The 24,222-nt window shown below is 39.9% G+C and overlaps 1 protein-coding gene across 4 annotated transcripts in view; it reads right to left on the reverse strand.

Moving 5' to 3' along the window:
- Positions 1–2,572: 2,572 nt before the first annotated feature.
- The window catches only part of DUSP22 (dual specificity phosphatase 22), a 60,232-nt gene continuing 38,582 nt past the window's right edge, over positions 2,573–24,222 (reverse strand). For 2 of the 4 annotated variants that reach the window (XM_029944925.1, XM_029944927.1), the window contains 4 exons: positions 18,721–18,770; positions 8,263–8,337; positions 5,217–5,388; positions 2,573–4,726 (listed from right to left, as the gene is read on the reverse strand). In XM_029944925.1, the coding sequence (XP_029800785.1) occupies positions 4,544–4,726; positions 5,217–5,388; positions 8,263–8,337; positions 18,721–18,770 (480 nt within the window). In that variant the 3' untranslated portion in view covers positions 2,573–4,543. The remainder of the gene's footprint in view (positions 4,727–5,216; positions 5,389–8,262; positions 8,338–18,720; positions 18,771–24,222) is intronic. The other 2 variants (XM_029944926.1, XM_029944928.1) reach the window with 2 other exon arrangements.

Consider the following 24,222-nt stretch of genomic DNA (forward strand, 5'->3'; position numbering starts at 1 on the left):
AATAAAAAAGCCACTAGTGGGAAATCATCTTCATGGAAAAGCATAAATGTTTTTGAATACACATGAGGATACCCAAGGTTAATGAAGGTGCTCTAAAAAACATGATTTAAGCCAAAGATCACCTTGGGCAGAAAAAGTATATGAACAGTGTGGTCTGCTAGACTCTGGAAAAGCGACTTCAGGGAGCAAAGTGGGAGCCTGGCAGAAATACCACTCAAGCATGTTATGGGAACAGCACTCCAATCATGGGGGACACCAGATCAGGATTACACCCCATACACCACAAAGGCTCTTTGCTCCATGTCCATCTCACAGGACAATGCCTAATGACTAATTTGGCTTCTATCACAAATCTTGATAATTAAAGACAGTCTGGTGAATAAAACTGGTTTTCATAAAGTTACTTTATCTTTCATGATAAATTATGAAACTGGATATTTGAATTCCACATTGTCATGAGTCTATTCTGGGGAGTCTGTCCTGGGTACACAGATAAACTTGACGCCCTAATCTGCAAAAGTGAGATGACTACCTTTGGAGGCCCTAGGTCTGGCAGCCCCCTTAAATCTAGCCTTGACATTTCAGAGCCCACAAATGACCATCATTGGGAAGGAGGATACTGGTACAAAGAACCATTGTGTTGGAAGCAAGATTTCAGAGTGGCAAGGCCACAAAACCCATAGTCCCCCATGTTCATTCCAATACTAAGAGCATTTGCCTCTCCCTCCCCAACCTCCCTCAATCCTAAATCTATTTGCCTCCTCTGTCCCTTTTCATCTTTACCACCATGACCTTGTTCAGGGCACCTGCTTCAATCACCTGGATGACCATAATAGCTGCCCCCTGACTGCCACCCCACTTTAATTCTCCATCTACACACCAACCATGGTACCTGCTTGCTACAGCACATTCAGCAAGCCCCCACCCCCACCCATTACATCTGCATAATGGCACTCATGCTACTTATGAGGCTCCAAGCTCAAGAATCAGCCTGTGGGAAACTGGCAGGACACCTGACCACTGAGTTTGATCAGCTCTAAGGGCTGGTATAAGGAGTAAGCCAGTTATTATACAGCAGGAACTAAGCAATGGTATCAACCTGGCTGAGTCTTTGGTTGTATGTGCAGCTCTGTCTATAATACTTACCATCAATGCCTACCCTTTGGTTCTTGCTTTAGTCACACAGAATGACTTGGGGTCACCCCAGTACACTGTGTTTCCACATGCCACCAACTTAACATGCATGCTGGGACTGGGCCTGGACTCCCCCGCCTCCATAGTGGAGGAATCCCCTTCCTCCACTATGCCCGGCTAATGCTAGCACTTACACTTCAAGTCTCAAAATAGGTATCACTTTTTCCAAGATGATACTGCCTTACCCCAAAACTGGAACGGTGTTTCTCCTCCCCTCCCCCACACATATCACTTATACTAGTCCTTAGAACTTACTCTGTAATTGTCAATTTTCCTACCAACACCATTGGTGGGGTACAAAACAAACTTCCCAAGGAGAAAAGGGGAGAAGCAAACAAACAGAGGTTCTGGCTTCAGCAGCCATACAGCTTTGCTGCAGGGGTGGTCGTTCTCCCTTAGCCTTCATTAGAGCCTCACAAACTTCAAAGTGTGAAGCCCAGAGGTGGTTCAGCTCCTTCCTCTCACTTTACTCACTGCTTTTGGATTAAAAGATCCAGATTCAGAAAAAGAAGCACTATCATTTTCAGTTTTCTTAGCTTCTTTCTTTAGTGTATTTCTTAGCTTCTTTGAGACTCAAATGAATAATACCCTCTACGGGGGTTTATACAGCTTCACAGTGGTAGTTTGTAACCCACAGGACACCAGACAATTATTACATGATTATTGTTGGTGCCAGATCTGGTATTATAGCAAGAAGAGGTATATAGGAAAAGATGTCAGGCTGCAAGGGGTGGGTGACCCTACTGGACTGGGACCATCACCAGAAAACGTGTTTTCCTAATTCTGCGGCCTCATGTCCTACACACAAAACAGAAGTCTTCCTGAAGCGCTGTGCTCAGTCTTGGCCATTTGTCTTGAGTTTTCACAGAGACAAGGCTCTGGCACATCCTCACAAGTGGGAAGTGGAGCCATCGCAGGGTTTTTAGGTCTGACACATGGGAGTAGTCAGAGGTTCCTACAACTAGATTACCTGTGCTACATCCAGGCAGGCCCGCTGAGTCAGAATAAGCATTTTAATGACCCAAACTGATCAGTGTGTATCATTTCACACCTATCAGGGGCTGTTGGCAGTAAAAAGGGTCCTCTTCATCCCAACACACAGCTCCCAGAGGAAAACCATTGCCTCTGCAATCAAACCAGCATTACTGCTATGTGGTTAGGCTCCAATCCTGTGTCATTACCCTCAAAGGCAGGAACACATACAACGTCCACCCCACACCTCAGGAAGAATGTATTCCCCATGATGTTAAATGCTAGGTTGCCCTTTGTTAACAAAAATGTGTAGCTTTTGGTAAATTCCACCACAGAGAATGCAAACCATGGGTGAAACACACACTAAGAGATATTTCCCAAGCTGAGGAATTGAAGAACACATGGGCAGAGTTTACATAGCACAATTCTCATTAGAAGCAATCATGATTACTAAACAGTAACCAAAGCAGTGCACCAGAGTTCTTAAGATTGCTTAAACATCCAAGTTAAGGTTAAAGAAATTTCTGCAGCATTGGAAGTAAGGTAAAAATATTTTCTCTTGCTAAAGAGTATCTTTAGTTCTCAACATATAACACCATCACACATGTAGTCAATTTAAAATAAGAAACAAGTTTACAAATCACTCTGGATACTTAAAAATAAACTCTAGGTTGCTTTTCTTTTTGGCAGTACCAGACTTAAGCTCTATGGCTTTGCAATATTTCAGAAACTTCAGGTATATTACAGTCTTCTGAGAAACGCCCAGTACTTCAGAATTCTTGGAGTGGCTGTGGAGAAAGAATATTACTGGCAACAAATATTAAAGCAACATTTTAAGACCTACAGGAATATATTTAAATGTTTATAAATGTACACACATATTTAAGGATTACAGCTGATACCCTAAATACTATTTCTGTGAACATATTTATATTCCTTTTTAGTTTAAGAAAAAAAATGTACCTTATTGGCAAATTGTTTCAGCTCTAGATAGAAAACTCAATGGCCATGCTTCCCTTTACCAGTGTGTATCTGGGGCCTATGTGGGTATGTAGAGTTTTTTTCTCTGGTCTCCAAAGAGCTCACCTGTGACATACCTTCTATATGCACAGGAAGACTGCACTTCTTATTCAGGGGCTCTGTTGTTGGTAGAATTTGGAGAAACTGGGTTGCAACATCTTTTATGGGAGAGGCCAAGTTACTTTTTCATTCTTGTGGCTTTGTGTGCTTCAACAATTTGAGGTGGTATAAAAGACTAGACCAGGAGGTTGCTCACAGCATTGTAGGATTCTGCTGCCCCACACTACAAACTGCAGGTGCTCTCCAGCACTGCTGGCCTTGGACTGAATGTGAAATTTTACCCACTGGAAAGCATTATTGGAACTTTTGCACTTTGGCTTTAAAAGCAATCATGACCAAATATTTTCAACTATGAGTTGATTACAATAATGAAAACACCTTCTCAAAAAACATTTAATGAGGTAGCTGAGAATCAAATATCAAACACAGCATACATAAAGGTGCTTAATAAGTGCTCAGGCATTTAAAAATGTATTTTTAAATGCAAACTTGCTACAATGCCTAATAAATGCTCTTTCCAATTCCTGAAGATACATGCAAATGTTGTAAAGAGTTGTAACAGCAAGAGAACAAGAGGTTGAGAGACAAGTGAAGCTGGACAGGAATATAAAGGAAGGGCCCTCTGGGCATACAGCCTGGGCTGAAGTGGTTGTGTTCCCCATGGAACTAAAATATTGTCAGTGCTGCCAAGAACAAACACCAAGTAGAACTCAGGGATATGATGGGCTGAGAAGGGGGTCTTGACTTGAGGTGGTAGGAGCCACATCCTGGGGGCACTTTCATTAAGATTGAGGCAATGCTCAGAGCACCCCTTTTCTCCCTTCTAGGGTCCCTGGAACAACACTCAGAAGGAAGTCTGGCCTCCTGGTGCCCTCACCATGATGACCCTAGATTGTCTGCTCACAGCCACAGACTGCTTCTGGCTGAGAAGCTTTTAAAATGTTAACTTCCATGTGGAGTCTGGAAAAAGGAAGGGTGGTGATACCAAGGCTGGCAGCATGGATTTTGTTGCTGCAATATAAACATTCACATGCATGGGCACACATGCACACTTGCCTGCACACAGGTGCACACATGAGTTGGTATGGGGCAGCCAAGCAGACTCCCCAAGCTCAGGTAGGGCAGGAGCTGGGAGAGTGAAGGGGTCTGGGGCAAGGCTGGAGATGGAGAAGGAGCCTGGATCCACTTGGCCACCCTCCCTCTCCTGTCCTCCATGGGGCAGTCAGTACTCCAGGGCACTCAGAAGAAATGCACTGAAGAAAAGGGATGGAAATGCAGGTACCAGATCACTCTGGTATTAGGTCTCTGTTGTATAGTTGCTGTAGGTCAGAGGAGGCAAGGTCTGAAAGCTGCTCCATCGCCTTGTACCAGGCTGGGACTCCACACGCCCTTGCTCTTTATATTTACCCAGAATGTTTTTAGCTTCTTCTGCATCCTGCAAAGGGCTCTCTCCATATTCTTCCTTCAGCCACTGTCGGTACTGGAGAAATTGAAAAAACCAAAATGTCACACACACACACACACACACACACACACACACACACACACACATACCTGCATTCATATAGATTTTACCTATTACTTAATGGTACAGACTTTGCCACATATAAATAAGAAATAAATGGGCATTGGGCAATCATAGGTCTGTGGTTGGCCAGCCAGTGTCAAGCAAGAGAAATAACTGCTTCTTCCAGGTTTTGGCCTGAGGACATGAAAGCAAGCCAAACCAAGTAAATGTTACTTGACCCAAAGGGAGATATACAGAAGCTAATATCGAGTCTGAAGATGGTAAAAGATAATGTTCTAAGCTGACGAATTTAATGAGAATGCAGGTGGGGCACTCTTGGACCAGATATCCTCTGTGGGCCTCTGTAACTCCAAACTCCATGATGCTAGGCATGTACAGAAAGATTGTGGCATCTTCCCAGGGGCTGCTGTTTACATCACCAAAATCTACTGAGCATGGTTACCTGGTGGACTTCATGCTTCTCAAACTCCTGGAGCTGCCTCTGGAAGCCCAGGTTGGGGTTGGCACAGGACCTCCCTGCACGCACAGTGTGCAGGGCATCCTCCCAGCCAAAGTCGGTGACGGTCATGATGTATGCAATCACCAGAGTCACGCTCCTGGAGACACCAGCCAGGCTGCAGGGTCAACAGAACCCACATGGGCAAAGGGTTTCAGTCCACAAGTCTATCTTATGATTCATTGAGAGCAAGAGATTCTGTGGATCTCATTTTAGAAAGTCTTCTTGCCTTGGATTATGAGTGGACAGCAAGCCAGCATGAAATTATTCAAAAACATATAAGCTTCTACCTTATTATATACTAGAATCTCAGGGGTTCAGTATCTGTGTTAATCTTTCTCTTTTTTTTTATAGATTTCCTGCTGGCTATGGCTTTGGACACTTCAGTTTTATGATGCTCTATGTTCCTTAGCCCCTCTTTGGATAGCCCCCACTTCCCAGGACAGAAAAAACTAACTAACTAAAGCATATCAAAGGAACTTAAATGGTCTTGGATCTATGCAATATATCTATTTATAAGCTGCAGTAGTTTAGAAGACCTCATTTTTTAAAGTCTGGTTTTCTTAGATAAATGAAAACTAAATCTATAACTAAAAACCCCATTAAATACAGAAGCTCTTAGAAAATATTTGTTCTTCTTGACATAACTAAGCAGAGTACAAGAGAGGGCACATTCCATGTGCTCTGGGATGTACAGGTCAAGAATGGTTAATTATATCAGGCAGACTGAGTAAGGGATCAATTTTAAATGCATATGCAAATTAAGGTGGTCACAGAAGGCTGTGCTGCATCAGATTTAGAGTGTTCTAGCAACGGTTTAATATAGGGAAGTTTAGAAAATTTCTCAGTTTTAGAAAAGCCTATCTTCCGATTTATACAACCATATTAAGTACAAATTCCTAGAATATGAGGCTATCATCATATTCAAATGATGATGATAATGATGATGATGATATAATAATAATAATAATAATAATAATAATAATAATAATAAACCACTCTCAAGTAGTGGCTCTTTCTTAGGGTTTCATTTCAGAAATATTGAGAGCTTTTTAAAAAATGCATCCTCTTGGGCTATAAACCTAGAGATCTAGAGATTCTAATTCACCAGGAGCCTTAGAAACACAGGCACAAGATTTCAGAACTCCCCTTATATGGCCCCAACTGCACTCCCCAAAGTGCTGCTAAGCAAATGTAGATTAGCATTACAAAACCCACAACGTGTTATATGTCCTACTCTTTTTAAAAGTAAAAAAAGTAAATCATACTATTTCAAGAACTGCATAAAACTGCAGAAAACTATTTTTTTCTAAAGCAATCAAATCATCTACTGTCCCTGCTCTCTATTATGGGTTACAGGTCCTCAGAAAAGATTAATTTTCATGGATAGCTCTTCTGGATATCATGCAATGGATCTCCTTGGTAAAGACAGGTTTATTACCAGCCTCAGCAGCAACACAGCCCAGGAGACATCACTTTACATTTCCAAAGAGCTTTCACTGTAATAGCAACTTCTTTGGGGAAACTCAAAAGATTGTTAAGCTTTTTAAAAATATATATTTTTTACAACATGATATTGTTTCATTTGAAACAACTGTATATAGTTGACACACAGTGTTACATTAATTCCAGGTGTACAACATAGTGATTCTACAAGCTTTACATTATGCTGTGTTCACCACATGTGTAGCTCCCATTTGTCACCATTCAGTGCTAATACCATTGACTGTGTTCCCTGTGCCATACCTTTTATACCCATGAATTACTCATTCCATAACAGGAAGCCTGTATCTCCTACTCCCTTCGCCCATTTTGCCCATTCTCCTATCTTTTCTCCTCTAGCAACCATCAGTTTGTTATCTGTATTTATAGATTTGGTCCTGCCTTTTGTTTATTTGTTCATTCATGTGTTTTGCATTTTAGATTCCACATATAAGTGGAAATCACATGGTATTTGTTTCCTCTGATGTATTTCACTTAGCATAATATCCTCTAGATCTACCCATGTTGCTGTAAATAGCAAGATCTTTTTTTTTTTGTGGCTGAGTATTCAATATGCAGCCTCATTCAATATAGAGAGGGAAATGCTCAGCCTGCATTTTAATGAACAGCAGAGTTCCAGCTCCAGGATGTTGGCTACTGGTTCCTTTGACATATTAGTTATGTGACTAGTATGAATACTAGTCGTAATGATCATTTCATAATGTATCTAATTGTCAAATCATTACATTGTACAACTGAAACTGTTAACTATATTTAAATTAAAAATAAAAAAATAAAACATGAGAGCCAATATTCACTGATAGCTTACCATGTGCCAGGCACAGTGTGAAGAACTTTATGTGCATTGTCCTTGGGTTATCTGTGTTATAACAGCTTTCTTTCCAATGTGTATGCACTCGTGTATGTATATACATATCCACACAAAGTATAGCTGAATGTGGTAGAGAGCTATATTTAAGCTATTTATTTCTAAGAATCTATTCAGAACTTTTCAAAGCAAAATACTAAGCTAAACATACATAAAAACCCCAATCTATAAGTGTAGAAGAAATGGTTATTTTGGTGTTACACTAATACAATGCTAAATACTCACATATGTGATCAAAACTCTCCAGAAAAAAATGGTCACTTAAGTTTCAGGGATGAGCTAATAAAATCTGTACCCTCCACAGGAGGTTGTTTTGTGGGAATGATAGACATAGGCTAGAAAAGAGTTTTCTGTTGTCCAGGAATGTTGACAGTCCCTACAGAAATCCTACTGTGAAAATGAAAATCCTAAGTACAAATAAAAAAAATTATTGGGTTCTCTTTCATCAAAAACAAATGATGACTAGCAGATGGCAGGGGTCAAATGGGGTATACGTTCAAGATTCAGAGGGTAGACAGAACTGTTAGGAACTGAAATAATTAATCACACGCAGAAAAACACTTGACAGAAATCAGGCTGAGCAGAAATGCTAAGCTATTATTAGCTTAAAGGCATACATACCAATGTACAAGACAGCCCTCACCCCTGAGTCGGCACTCATGAATGAATTTAATACTTTCTTTGAAATGTCTTGTCCTGTAGGGGGAGAAAAAAAGAGAGAAGTGACATCTCTCTACTTTACTCAACATATGATGAAAAGAAAAAAATCTACCTGGGGTTTCTCGAAAAGGTCTCAGAGTCCCATAAGTTCAAAACTATGGTCATACTGTCTGAGTCTGGAGCTGGCCTCAGCTTTAGAATCTGTCATACACAATGCTGAGGCCTGGGAAGGGCTGCCCTTCTTTTGGGAATTTCAGAATTTCTCTGCAAGGAATCCCTGAAACACACAGTTGCCACTGACTGGTATGTGTATGTGTGTGTGTGGGGGGAGAGGGGGCGCTTTCTACTTAGCCCAGTGGTCATTTGAAGCCTCTGAATGCTCAGGACCATACCAGTGACACCACACTGATGATTTGCACACCAGTTGTGCACATTCACAGATATTCAGGTGAAGAAGTGACCATATCATGCAGGCACCCCAGTTTTAAAAGGTAGTTTGCTTCTGAGGTGCCTTAGTGGCTCAGTCAGTTGAGCATCTGACTTCAGCTCAGGTCATGATATTATGGTTTGTGAGTTCAAGCCCCACGTTGGGCTCTGTGCTGACAGCTCAAAGCCTGGAGCCTGCTTTGGATTCTGTGTCTCCTCTCTCTCTGCCCCTCCCCCACTCATGCTCTGTCTCTGTCTCAAAAATAAAAAGTAAACTTCTTTAAAAAAAGGAAGTTAACTTCTGATAATTAAAAAAAAAAACCCTAATAATATTCTCCCATACTGATCTCCCTTGACTTTGGTAGGTCCTGTCAGCATGTCACCAGGGAGCTGTGGGGAAATGGTAGGTGCAGCTTCAATCCCTGCTCAGTGACTTGGGAGAGTTCCCTTAACCCCACTTATAAAGTAGAAATAATGTCCTACAGAGTGGAATGCGGTAATATATGCCAATATGCTTTGCAAACTGTAAAGTCCTATACAATGATGAAATCATCATCCTTACTTCTTCTGACCCTATTTTTAATACCCTTTCTCCTGCACATGTGTACCAGCACCAGTCATGTAGAGCACATTCTGGACTGCCTGGTGGGTTAACTATAAATACTCTAAGGGGACTTATAGAGTACATGCTTTTTGAGGTCATCTACCCTTGGTTGACTTGTAAAGCAGTAAAACACCTAAAGTTGTCCATGGAATAAATTCATCTTCTTTTAAACACCAACTGAATGCTGACTATTTACCAGGAATTCTGCTGTAGGAGATTCAGAGAAGAATGAGATTATAGTTTCTAACCATACAAGCTAGGTCTATAGTTTCATGAGGTACGACAGGGAAAATGAATTCCATAAGACTGGGAAATTCAGGTGTGGCATAACAAACTCAGCCAGGTATTGAATGCAGAAGAAACTTAGCAATCTAAGTGTAGGTGCCCAGCTAGATTAAGACAAAGAGGCAATACAGGAAATTGTCAGTGCACATGCATACATATTCATATTTCACAACCTACCACAAGGCATGATGTCACTAAACATGGAAAGTCTTAGGAGTCTAACCCAAGTACTCCAGATTCTTACCTAAAATTTCTAACTATCAGAATATTGAAACGCATGCCTTTGCTAACCTTCCCAGGCACAAATGTTCCCAGACATAAACTTATAAAATGACTCAAGACATTGCAACTCTACTTGCAAACACTGGTTTGTTATAAATCAGGCAAGAAAAGATTCCTGCTGTAATTACTCAAATTTGAAGTGTCAGTACTGAAAACAGACCTCATATAGGATTGTAAAGCAGAAGCTCATGGAAACCAGGCAGTGAAGCTGAGTACACAGAAGGGTGAAGAGATGCAGGCACTGTGATGTGACTGGCAGAAGCCTGGCCCAAGGGCAAGACACTGTAGGAGAGTGAAGACATGGTGCTGTTAGAGCTTCCTATCTCTCAAACAAAAACAGTCTGAAGTGAAGTCTTCTGATTTTGAAGTATTAAAACTGTAGTAGACATCTTGAGTCACACTGATTTTGTTTGGGGCAGTAGTTTGTCAGAATAGTCCATCCTACCTCTGACACCAGCCATGGAGAACTAAAGAAAAGGATGTGGGGTAGGGACTTCTGGAAAAGTTTTCCCTTCCTGATGAAAGGGAAGGTATCTATCTCTGCCTCAGATTTCTGTTAGGAAACTGGAAGTGAGTTTCATGCTTATAGTTGCATCAGCTGCTCTGTAACCACTGGTGATAAGCCCCTGGGGTGGAAAGTCAGCAAGGATACAAAGAGAGACCTCAGGGGACTGATGCCCAAGCCTGGGAGCAACCATCACCAGGTTTCTTGATCAAGGCTTGAACTAAATATTTTTATAACTTAAAATATTATCAATTGGATACTCTGCTACTTATGGTCAAATAAAATCTACTTGGTATCAGCAGCCAATTAAACAGTTTAACAACATTGAACCAACTCATCTGGTCTCAGAGTCAGTATAGGCTATGCTTCTGCCATCTGCTTCATGGTTTACACAGTACAGTCTATCCTCTTCTGTAGGTGACTGTGTATGGCAGACATGCCAGAGGGTAGGGTAAGTCTGACTATAGATCCCAGGACCAGGACAGGCTTCTCAGAACCCAAGGCTCACCACTGACTGCCTGGCAGCTGAGGGGCATGGCTAGAGGGTGCACATGCTTGTCCACTAGGTGGGCCATACTGGGGTATCCAAGGGTTCTGAGAGTCCTCTCCATGCCTACAACCTAGCCTGTTTGTATATCTCTTTATAGTCAAGCAGAGCTTCATCTAAGACGAGAGGCAGAGAAGAACACAGTAACCAGAAAAGGAAAAGTAAATCTAGAAATGAGTGACAATTGCCAGTTTAGTGAAGAAGCCACAGACTGCCCCAGAACACACTGCATATCATAGCTCAAGTGCCATGAAAGTTAACAGTGCCACTCTAAGTGGGTAGGACTTAATGTTTTAGGGGAACATGGGCAGTGCTGTAGAGCTCACCAAGAACTTGCAAAATGACAACAAATGATTCCCTTTACTAAAACTTGAGAGTGTGAGCAACTGCTTGCATTTGGCTTTTATACCTGCATGTCTCAAACCACATTTATGATGAAACCTGGGTCTTAAATATTGTGGGGTGTATCTGGGTCCAAAAGTTTGTTTTGCTTCTTCTCAGAATAAACAGTGTGGGGTGGAATACAGTCAGCAGAGTAACATGCAGACCTACCAGAGCCCAGAGAGAGAGTGAAAGAGCCAAGGGGCCAAGGAAGTCAGGAGGAGGTACCCCGACTCTGCTCCCTGCTAGCCCTTTCCTCTTTTAGTTCTAACTGCATCAACCTTAAGTCTAAAACAAACCCACAAATAACACCTGTCCACCACTGCATTGGGGCAAGGGCTGAGGAACCCTACAGCAGGCATCTGTGAGAGGGTGGCTCACAGCCCAGCCCAGGAGTGTAATGATGCTAGTGAAGGGATGGCTTAAATCCCCACCACAAAGCTTGACTCATAAACACAATTAGGCAGGAGGCCATGTCAAGCAGACATTCCTAGAAATGCCTTTTCTAAGTAAAGCCAGGAGGCAGGCGCATTCACTACTGCTTTGGTGTGTTGCAGGGAATGGGGGTTATTTCCAGGGAAGCTGATGACATAAGCTCTAGCGATGGTCATTAAACTCCCTCCTCCACAGCGGGAAATACCCGCGACTCTGGCCCTTGTTGCCCAATTCTCTGATGTGAAGCAGAAGCACATAACTCAAGCATCATCCCACCACAGACTGTTTCAATGAACACAGGTTCCCTATTCCTGCTTTTCATTTTGTACCTTCACTCCCATGGAGTAAGCTATGTTGGAGGAAAGCTGGGGGGCTCACTGACATACATGTGTGTCACAAACTCACCTAACAGTGGTTGCTGCTGCCAATAATCTGAAAAAAACACCTTGGGTAGGGCAGAGGGGCACTTCAGAGGAGACACATCCTCCATGAGGGCTCAGCAACCAGACCTGCAGCTGCCACTGTTGCCCTTCCTCCTCTTCCTCAGTCTGTGCTGGCTGTCCTTCTTGAGCAGCCTCCTCTCTCTCTCTCTCTGTCCAGAGGCTAAGAGCCAGGACCAGCCAGGTTTTCCTGACGTTCAGAGAGTACATAGAAAGACTGGTGGATGGGATCTGGCAAAACTACACCACATCATGATCATCTTTTGATGCTGAAAAATGAGTGCTCACTCCAACACTGCAAGATTTGAAGGCTGTGATCCCCACTGTGGGACCTGAGGCAGTTCTGTCCTGCTGACGACTCTGCTTATATGAGCAGGAGCTTGAGGAACTGGGCTTACTCCAAAGCCAGCAGTATGAGACCAGGCTGTAGCTAAGCCATGAGATTGAGGACACTTCTCCTTCTCACATATGTATACGTGTGTTCATATCTATACATGTGCACATGTCTGTGCATGTGTACTGTACATGAAAGCAAAGGAAGAAAAAAAACAGGAAAGACAAGCACTCTTAGATTTTCTTCTTTTCCTGAAAAAGGAATACTTAAAAAGATAAAGCAAAAAACAAATGGGTGGAATGTACTATCTGAGTGAGCCTGGGCTTTGGAAGGTGAACTCAGATCAGAGAGTTGTTTCCTCCTGGGGCAGAATCCATGTAGAACCCCCTCAGCTGGAACACTCTCACCCAACCCAGAAGCAAGCAGGAAGGAACATTCTCCACCAGTACAGACACTGGCAGAACAGCTCTATCAGTGCACAGCACTTAATACATACAACCAACTCATATTTATATCAATGATTCCTCAACTTTTACATTTCCTGCACTTAAACATTGTTTAATTGGGGGGGGATTTTTATTCTATCATGCTTTTCATTTTGCCACACAATGTCATTTTAAAAACAAATAAAAACCTCTCTACCACCATTTCACTAAGAATAAATGAACACTAGAAAAACTAGGAGAACAAAGTTTAAGACTAAAATAAGTTCAGTAAGTGAAGTCTTATAAAAAAAACTCAATATCCATTTTCTGTGTATTTCTCATTCCTATGAACTACAAAGTCCTCAGAAGTCATATGTGAGCAGGTAGGTGTGTGTGTGTGTGTGTGCATATATGTGTGTATATGCGTGTGCACATGTATGCTCAAGTATGTATGCATCTGTCTGAAAATAGGACCATAGCACTCCAAGGGCCCACCTAGCTTTGATTTTTCAAAACTTCTTTTTAATTATTAAAACAAAGAAAAACTATGAGTGAGAGGAAGAGAGAGTTGGATATACAGAAGATATCAGCTAAACTAAAGAAAACATACACAAAAAGATAGGAAGGTGGAATAAGGCAACGAAGTTTTACTGGTACTCTAAATATAAGCTTTCTGTATTGCTAATTACCTCTTCTCCCCACAAAACCTCAAGAAATTTAGAGACCTGCTCAATACTCAAACCACTGAATGTCACAAAGGTTCTACAGCAATGATGCAATGCCACCAACTCCACAGTACAGACCAAACTCTTCTGTACTTGACATTAGAAGATTTTAAAAAGGGTAATTATTCTCTTAACAATATCTAAATACAAAATACCAACTTAATAAATATTAAAATAAGAATTAATAAATGATCTACTATACCTCCAATAATTCACTCTCAAAGTGCATTAATACTCCTTACTTGGCTAGCAAATATAATCTTATTTCTGGAATTGCTTACATTTCATAAAAAATACTTTCACTTATCTAACCTAATACTACAAGAATTGTGTGAGATAGGTATTTTAAAGATGAGAAGTGAGGTTAAAGTGACTTGCATAAGAAAGTACAGAGAGAAAGCAAAAGCAAGTATTTCTAAAAGCCTCAATTCACACACCCCTCCACCAGCCACTCAGAGATCATGTAGTGTATGCATTTGATATAAACTCTAGGATGCCTCTAATTGTGACAAATCATGCAAAACACCCCAGCCTGGGTCTGTGGGGTTATTACGACTATGAGAACTTGAACTTTCACATTTCCTGAGTTTGAAAGGCAAGGTGGTTGGGGAACTGAGCTAAAATTTTAATGTGCTAATGTTATCTCAACCAGGTTTCTGCATTTTAAGTTCCTGGAAGATCAGAGGGGGAGTTTGTGAGGATTAAAGCCAAGACAGAAAATTTACCTTTCTTGGCAGTTTACAGCCACTGAATACCAAGCGAAAGCAGTTAGTTTCAAAAGGTCACAAACCTCTTACTAAGCATAATTAGCAAGAATTCCTGTTGGTATAGGGGTTTGTAGGGTAAGATTTAGGATATAAAATTTTAAATTATATCTAAAGTTGGAAATAATTTTAAAAACTTGTAGATTTAAAATGACAAGTGATACAGTTCTCTACAATTTATTTTGTCATTAAATATAAGAATTTTCAGGCATCAGTAATTAAAACTGGCTAAACTAAAGGACTATTAGTTCTAATTGTTTGAGTTACTCAGAGCATATTTTCCAAGTGATGGACATGATTTCTCTTGCTTTTGTTAACCAGAGTATTTATCTCCTGACTATCTACATTGGTTGAGGGTACAGAAAGTGAAGGTTCACTGTCAGCAATATGTTCCTAATATTTGGTGAGGAATGACCACAGGCTACCTAAAATGAATTGGCAATATAAACAGAGTCAAGTGTTCCATTTGCCAATGGTTAATAGTCTAATTATATCATGAAAGCTTGCTGTTAAAAGGTGTATTATACTTCAATGAAACATTTGTAACAGGGAAAGAGAAATGCAAGCTATTTCCTAGGCTGTCTCTTAACATACACCATACAAATTCCAAACTTCACTCCACAATTTCCATGTAACTTTAGTAAAGCAAGAAATATTTATAAACTCATGGGCATTGATATGCCCAAAGTCTTACTTATGCATAAGATTTACTATTACTAATGGATTAAAAATAAAAGTTGTCCCAAAGAATCACATGAGTGCCTATGACCATAACTCCTAACAGACGAGCACCAGCTTTTCTGCCTTTCAATGAGTTATGGCCATAACTTTCTTTTCCAATTGAAACAGAGGTTGTACAGCTGTAGGACTTCCCTCAATATAGCAGCACTAGCACGTTCTCCTCAAGTTCTTTCTATCATTAGCCCCAAACATGGACGCTACGGTAACTACCTATTGAAACCTGGTATGTCACCCTACACTTTCCCCAAGATGTAAGGAAATGGTTAAAAAGGCAAATAACACATATTAACAAGACTTCTGCACATATTTGGTACAGAAGAGAACAAATGCAAATCTTATAGGCTAGTTCTCTGGACCCAAGGTGACTGTGTTTGGGTTGGTTTTGCCAGAAGACCTGAACTGATCCATGAGACCCTGGAACTCGGAGAAGCTGCTGCTACATTTCCTGTCACTCTGGTCTTTTCATGTAAGCAAATCTTCTAAATCTCCCACTGAAGTGGGCCTCCTGAGCACCAAAACTTATTATTTCAACTATCTTCTTTTGTCACTCTCAAGATCTATGAATACACTTTTAAGAGAGCAAACATATATTCTTATTTTCAAAAGTGCTCAGAGTGCATAGAGAACACTTTCACACATGTGATCTGATCTCCAAAAATCCTCAAGGCATATTTTTTACATGAGGGAACCGAAGTTCAGATGAGTTTAAATGACTTGCCCCAGGTAGATGCAACTAGTTTTAAATTTAAGATATGTAACATAAAGGTCTACTGCTTACTTGTCTATATAGTGCAGGACCACTCAAGGCTCAATCTTCATTTGGTAAGTCAGTCAGTGTCCTGGACATCAAGCACAGTGCTTGGCTCCTAGAAAAGCTGAAATGTCCTAGGGACAATCAAGTACATGTGGCTACCTTCCTTCACAACAAACGCCAAGGATGTGTTATAATCTGATTCCTCCAAAGAGTCATATTGCCAATCAGGTATTGACACGTTCAACAGTATGTTAGAATCTCAGTTTGAGATAAGAGCAAAGCAACCATTCTAAAAATAGCCACCAAAACATGGGCAGAAGATTGCTGTGGTCTCCAGAGAAAGGCAGTGGCTCACTTCCTTCCGTATACACCATGCCCTTCCAACCACTTCTGTTTCTTGACACGACTAGTAACCAAGGAAGTTCTCTGGTGCTTCTTCTCCTCCTAGACCTAAGCTACTACTGTTCTCCTAGTGATCCTAGTAAAATCTTTCCTCCATCATCCTCAGTCTTAAAGATTGACTTTTTCTGTGAATTATGGAGAGTTAGTGTAAAAAAGGCCTTTTGTAGCACATATTTGTCCCTGCTTCAAATCTACCCCTGCCTTTTCTCTTTTAATCCTATACCATCTGTCCCCTGTCCTATATCACCCCCCACCCACCCCCTATATCATCCCCTTTCCTACATCAATCCATCTGACTGTAGCCCCATTTTTTTCCAAACAGGTAGATTTCACAAAATAATTATGTAACCTGTGACTTCATTGCTCTCTAGCAGTGAAAAGTCAAGATTGGCTAATGTTCCAGTATTTGATAGCTTTTAGAGAAGATCGACAATTGGGATACTAAACATAAGATTATGTGGTCTGTAATTCCAATATGTAAAATTTGTAAGGCAATAGAGCTTAAGAATCATGAAGGATGAATCCTGACAATCCTGTGAGCTCCCAAATTCTCAAACATCATCATAGCTTATAACCTTCCAAATAAAATGCAGTAACATATAATTCTAGCAGGGTTGTTGTGTTTGACCTGCAATGTAAGCACAAGGCTAGCCTGAGAAGCAGAGACTGGTATCTTTTGGAGGCACTGAATGGCTAAGTGCTTTATTTCTGCCCTAGTGTCTTAGCCTGCAAGGTTCAAATTCATGCTTCAGTAAAATTTTACTCCATCTCATGGTATTTTTTTTTAAGTTTATTTATTTTGAAAGAGAGAGAGAGAGAGAGAGAGAGAGAGAGAGAGAGAGAGAGAGTATATAGAGAGAGGGAGTGTGAGAATCCCAAGCAGGCTCTGCTTGGGACTCAATCTCACAACCGCGAGACCATGACCTGGGCCAAAACCAAAAGTCAGACACTTAACTAAGTCACCCAGGCGCCACTCCCCCCAATCCCCCAACATCATGGTCTTTCTAGGCCACTGGAGGACACCAGAGTGTGAATGTTAAAGCCTGGCTGCTGTGGGTCTCCAAAGCCCTGCCCCCCATTTTACCAAAGTCTGACCCCATGGGCCTCCATATAATTGTGGTCTGGAAAGGATAGCAATTATGAATTTCTCTTTATAAGGATATCAAAGATGTATTCAGCTGTGATGAAATAGAGGACTGAACTTTCCTAAACCAGAAAGACCTATTCATTCAACTCAGACAGGTTTTAGAAGTATGCCGTCCCATTTCGTGGCCACTAGCCACATACAGCTGTTTAGCATTTAAAAGGAAGCTGGTCTAAACTGAGATGTGCTGTAAGAATAAAAAAGCAACCAGATTTTGAAGATTTAGTATGGAAAAAAAGGATGTAAAAAACTCTCACTTTTGTTTTATATCAGCCGCATGTTGAAATGACAGTATTTTGGATATGCCAGTTTAATAAAACACTATTAAAATTGTCGCCTGTTTCCTTTTTTACATTTTTAAAAGTTTATTTATTTAATGTGGACAGGGGAGGGTCAGAGAGAGAGGGAGAGAGAGGGTTCCAAGCAGACTCAGCACTGTCAGCATGGAGCCCCACACTGGGCTCGAACCCACGAACCGTGACATCATGACTGGAAATGAAAGAAACCAAGAGTTGAATGCTTAACTGACTAAGCCACCCAGGTGCCCTTCTTTTTTACTCTTTTTAATGTGGCTCCTAGAAAATTTAACAATACCTGCATGGCTTACATTTGTGGTCCATATTCTATTTCTATTGGAAGGTGCTACTTTAGACAAAACCCAAAAGCTTCTTTAAGGGTTTGCTTCTACAGAAAAGATGAACATGCTAAACGTTTGGTTTAAGGCATTCTTTTATTTTTAAATTTTTTTGTTTTTTATTTATTTTTGAGAGACAGAGAGAGACAGTGTGAGCAGGAGAGGGTCAAAGAGAGAGAGATACAGAGATACAGAATCCGAAGCAGGCTCCAGGCTCTGAGCTAGCTGTCAGCACAGAGCCCAACATGGGGCTTGAACCCACAAACTGTGAGATCATGACCTGAGCTGAAGCTGGATGCTTAACTGACTGAGCCACCCAGGCACCCTTTTTCAAAATTAGGCTCTTCTAGCCATCCTATCAGTCGATGTTATATAGTTGAAGGAATGGCAAACAAGAAGCATGCCTCCAGCTACAGTTCTACCTAACTTGGCATCACAGACCTCCTATAAGCCTTGTTACCTCCCCTGTGGGGCAGCAGCTACGCATGGCATTAAGAATCCCATTGGCTCCAATGATTTCATAGTCCTTTACTTTACTGTCCTTTATTCATTTTTAATATCTCCAAAAAATATAGGAAAAAAACAACTTACAGGTTTTGAGATGGTGAATCCGCTGCTGGAATGCACAGGTATTTAACTCCCTGTAGAATGATATAAAAATTTTAAATAAAAAGATGATACTTAGTGGAGAAAAATATTTAAGGGAACTATTTACTCTGGTCAAAAATAAAAAGTAAAAAAGGAGAAGTTTTTCACTCATCTTTTGTTGCCAAGGAACCAGGGAAAAACTCTTTAATTAAGGTTCCTGGTTATTTTCCGTGACCTTACATACAAATATTTATGCTCTAGTTTGCAAACAGCTTGTAGGTTTAGACAGGGTTTACAAAAAAGTGAAATAATTGACTGCTTTCCAGTAAGTGTTAACAAGTTTCAAAACTATCATTTCAGATGCTCATTTACACATTCAGCATTTAAAAAATCTATTTCATTAAAGATCCTGAGTGGCCAAAAAGAAAATACTGTTAGTAAAAACCTTAACATGCTAACTAAAAATTGTAATGTTATATTACAGAGTTTTCTATATCATATTTTTGTAATTAGTGAGTTACAATTTCAATGATGCATTAGTAGGAACTTTACAGATGCAAAATATTTTGATATATTTTCCTTGTTTTTCAAAAGAGTAAAACTCTGTGTACCAAACTAATACATTCTTTAAAAATGATGGCCCAACTTGAAAACAAAATGAACTTCACACAGGTCTCCATAAAAATCTATAAAAAGCATCTGTGTAAATTCATTGTATAAAAACTCATGCTAAATATGTTTTATTATAAACTGAGTTGTTTCTTCTTCAGAGGGATTTAAGTATAGTTCCAAAGGTCTTCAAATTCAAGTAAAAGTGCAAAATCTAGAAATCTCAGCAACTTCTTCAAAAGAATATGGCTCTGTGAGGACTTAAATAAATGATTTTTAAGCCCTTCCTTCTTTGGTAGCCTAATCTGATGGGATCTTGCCACCATGTCAAGGATAATAAGTAGTGGAAGAAACACATCAAACACTAGAAAAATACAACACAGAAATGCAGCTAATTCCAGACTTCCACATTTCAATAATTCCTGACATTGTGAATCCCACTATTCCAATACAGAATCCATGTAAACTATGTTTCTCAACCTTTACTATTAGGGTGTAGACTCAGGACCCGGTTGCATCACCTGACACATCTACTTGAGGTGGATTTGGAAACAGGACATGGGAAGAGTCAGATGGGTAAAAAGCACCTGCTTGCAGGTGCAGGTGGCAGCAGAGGCAGGTGGTACTGGGGGTAGGCGGGGAGACGTGGCAGCAGATCTCACTGGGCCAGTTGTGTGATGTAGTCTGAGTATTGTTCCTTTAACTTCAGCTGAGAGGCTGTTTCTCCACCTCTTCTGAGGAGACTATAAGCTCTCGACAATCTCTTAATAAACCCCTTCCTGCTTAAACTAGCTCAGAGTAGAATCAACTGTCTATAACTAAGACCTGAGAGTTAAAATTCCCCTCATTGTCTCCCACTATTATGAGAGGTCAGAAATATTTTTTCCTGTTTAATTTATATACACATTCATTTTTTCCCCAGCTTTGAGTCAGTCATTACATCTTCCAACAAAATCTCTTAAAAAGATGAGTTTTACCACTGCTAATCCATATGAGAACACTTCAGAAGGAGACCAAATATGCCTTAACATGTCAAGGGTAAATTTTAAGGATCAGCTGCTAGAAGAAGATGGTGAAACAGCAATTTCACCCTCATTTAACTTTCATTGTGTCATCCTTAATTGCCTCCTTTTGTCTATATCCTCACTTTCCCTGGACTCTGGGCACTGTGCTCTGCTGGAAATACTAAGGCAGTTGTCTGAAGTTCTAAAGCACCTCCAAACCCAAAGAGATACTAAATAATTGACTTAAAAGGAAAAATATGGAAAAGGAAATGATACTGTAAAAATAAGTAATTTAACTCCTTCTCTCCATCAAGGCCAAACAAGCTTATTATTTACTTTTTTCTTTTACTATTGAGAGTTGGCCATGGATCAAGCCCAAGGAAGCCTATGAAATTCTTTCCTCCCCCATACTTCCTCCAATCTCTTTCAGACCAATACTTCTAGAGGGATGTGAAGGACTCTCAGGTTTCCGCACTCCCTTCCTCTGTAACTGTCATAGCCTGAGTAACTTCAATCAATCAAGGATGCTGAGGGGGATTCCTTCTAACATAGGATATAAAAATGGCTGTCTGTCACACATGCTGATGGACAGGGACCTAATTCCAACAGAATCTAAAATCAGCCCAGCCCATTTGAGGGGAGGAAAGAAAAAAATAAAGAAAAGGAAGAGAAAAAAGGAAGAGAAATGGAAGAAGAGGAGGCTAAATAGGTCTTAGCTTATTAAGAGCATTTACTAAAATGCCAATAGCAGTGTGACTAAAAAGTACTTCCCTTCCTTTAGGTGTTCTATGAGTGGTGTCACATTCCCCTTTTTGGTGCCTAATGCAAAAAAGAAAAGGACGCTGGCCCTATAAAGCAGGAGAAAACTGCAGCAAGATGGCAAAGGGTATCCTTCTCTCCATGCCCACAGATAATGAGAAGGTGACTTTCAGCCATGCTGGGCCCCTCACCCTCACTAACTGGGATGAGCATGTAACAGCTATAGCTTCCCATCTGTGAAGCTTCTAAGGAGGAACAAAGTAGCTCTCAGCCACAAGTTTGGGGATCCCCTACTCTTAAGGAAGGACAGAAAATATAAAACACAAGATCATGTTCTCTCAAAAACAGAACAACAATAACCTACGCTGGCACATAGTAAACACTCCCTAAATATCTGTTAAACAAGGTGAAAATCAATTAACATGAAGGTCACGCTATAAGAATACTACAAGGGAAGAAAAATATTGTAAAGTGACGATGCCCTAGCCTGGTGACCACTAAAACAAGGGAGCTGAACTTTTAGCCATGCCATGGAAGGACACGCTCCCTGCATAAGCTCCAGACATCAGTCTCCTGCCTGTCCACATAGGGAACAAACTATGCAAATACTATAAAGAAAGGAGTCAAAACTGTCAAAAATGTTCAGCTGCTCACCACCCAAGAACATCTATTTATCTTGGCTTAGTCATTAACAAAGCACGAAAAGTATCTCTCTTGGAGGCCACAGACTGCAGAACATAAAGTACCTGAGAAAAGCCTTCAGATGCCTGCACATGTGTACAATTCATGGCAGTTAATTACTAATTCAGAAAGCAGCAAGAGTGCTGACACTATTAAGGACCTCAGTGCTACAAGAAAGCTAGATAGACTTAAAATTGCTCTAGTGTTACTAGAACCCCCCAAAAGACCTAATCTAATGTTGAGGTTTGGAGAGACAGAGATAAAGGAGCACAATGTGTTTAGATAAATTATGGAAAGCATAGTAAACAAAATAAAAAAGTAACAAACAGCTCACTCTAGAACAAAATTCTAGAGCAATCTAAAAAATTCATAAGTAATAAAAATAACACAGAGGAGAGGTGGGAGGGAGGATGGGTGAAATAGATGAAGTGGATTAAAAGTACATTTATCATGATGAGCACTGAGTAAGATGTATAGAATTCTTGAATCACTATATTATATACCTGAAACTAGTATGACACTGTATATTAACTACACTGAAATTTAAAAAAAATTACAGAAATGTTTTCATTAGTATAGCATTTACTATGTGATATTTACTCCTACATATTACTTCTAAAGCTAAAACATAAATAAAACTAAAGTTTATTATCTTCTTTGAAATAAAATTATTATTAAATAAAAATTCAGTATTTTCCATAATGTTTTTAAAAAGTGATTGGTAGAAAACCAACACCATTAAACTTTTATGGAGCTAGTAAGCATCAAGTTTCAGATTTTCAATTGGGCAGCTGGCCCAAGAATACAAAGACAGTTTAGTTAAGGGCAAAGGGCACAGTCTATGCTTTAAGACTGTCATGATTTCTAGGAGGTACAAAGAAAGAGCAGATAATTTCTTTTGACTACATGGCATTTTGGATGGCTTAACACATCCTGAGAATGTTATTAATACTGATAAGATGGGAACCAAAGGGAGGAAAAAGCAAAGAATTAAGAAAAATCCTCATATTTACACTGACCACATACATACTGGATATTCATAATAATAAGCAATACATCAATTAATATTACACAGTATGGAAATAAAGCATTAGAAAAATACAGGAAAGAGGTTAGACGTCAAAGGGATCATCCAAAGGGAGATTTCTGGGTAAAGCTTTGTGTTAGGTTTTTAAAGACACAGTAGTCATCAATTGAGTGAAAAGAAAGTTTAGAAAGTATTCCATAATATTCTTCTTGAACAAGTTTAAAGCTTTCTGTCTCCATATTTTCAAAAGGTCTAATATTTTTCTGTTTCAACAAGCATAGTAACCACCAAAAGTAAGGTTTTTGCCTTTCTTTAGGGCTGAAACTAAAGATTACACTTAAAACGATACATAGACAAGTACTTGAAAAGCAGGGCCAAGACTCTGATTTCAGGACTAGTAAAAGATCAAACTCTCGCTTGTTTCAAGTACAATTTCTAAAATTCACTGTTCCTTTCTTTCTGAAACATAAGAAGCTTCTGAAGAACCTGGTTGACGTTCTACTTTTCTAAAGAAAGATCAAGCCCTTCAGAATCTGTGGTCTTTCTCCCAGAAAAACTAATAAAAACCAGTTATAGAATATAATTATTTTCTGTGAGGTCTTATTCAAAACCTAAGAAATGAAGTCCACCACAGGGCAAGAACCAGGAAATTCATGTAGTGGAAAAGTTATTTTAGCTGCTAATAAAAATGACCTGATTAGAAACTTTGGTTTCTTCTCTTATCCCATCCAAATACCAGTAGTGATACAGAATTGTCCTCTGAAGGAGATGACATTTTTTTTTTTTGACAATCACATTTACAAGATATCAGGGGAGCACACTGATATTGGACTCCGTAATTTTTACACACAGAACTCTATTAACACTGATAATCTAACACCCATCAATAAATTGAGCAAAATAAGTTGGGAGCCCTATATAGACCTAACTTCACCAAAGAATTACCAAAGATTCTGACTCCAAAAAAGAAACCTAATTTTTAAAGATTTAAGTTTGACTGTCCCACATTTGATCAGAAGAGCACAGCTTATACACCACTGCAAAAAACAAAGGTCTCTCCCACTCAAGACAGTCACCTCTGCATTTTTTTTATTGTAGTAAAACATACATAACATAAAATTTGCCATTTTAACCATTTTAAGTATACAGCTCAGTGGCATCATGTAGATTCTCATTATCATCACCACCATCCATCTCAAGAACTTTTTTTATCTTCCCAAATGAAAACTCTATGCCTATTAAACACTAACTCTCCACGAACCCTTCCCCCAGTGCTTGGTAACTCCCACTTTCTTTCTGTCTCTATGAATTGGACTATTTCTGTGCTTTCATATAAACCTAAAGTAAACTCTGAAAAAATTAGTCTAGCCATACTGGGAAGGTCATAGACCCCAGAGGTGGCAACTGCTGACTTGAAATTGTTTT

The sequence above is a fragment of the Suricata suricatta genome, chromosome 7 (genome assembly GCF_006229205.1).
Source record: "Suricata suricatta isolate VVHF042 chromosome 7, meerkat_22Aug2017_6uvM2_HiC, whole genome shotgun sequence".
NCBI classification, from domain to species: domain Eukaryota; kingdom Metazoa; phylum Chordata; class Mammalia; order Carnivora; family Herpestidae; genus Suricata; species Suricata suricatta.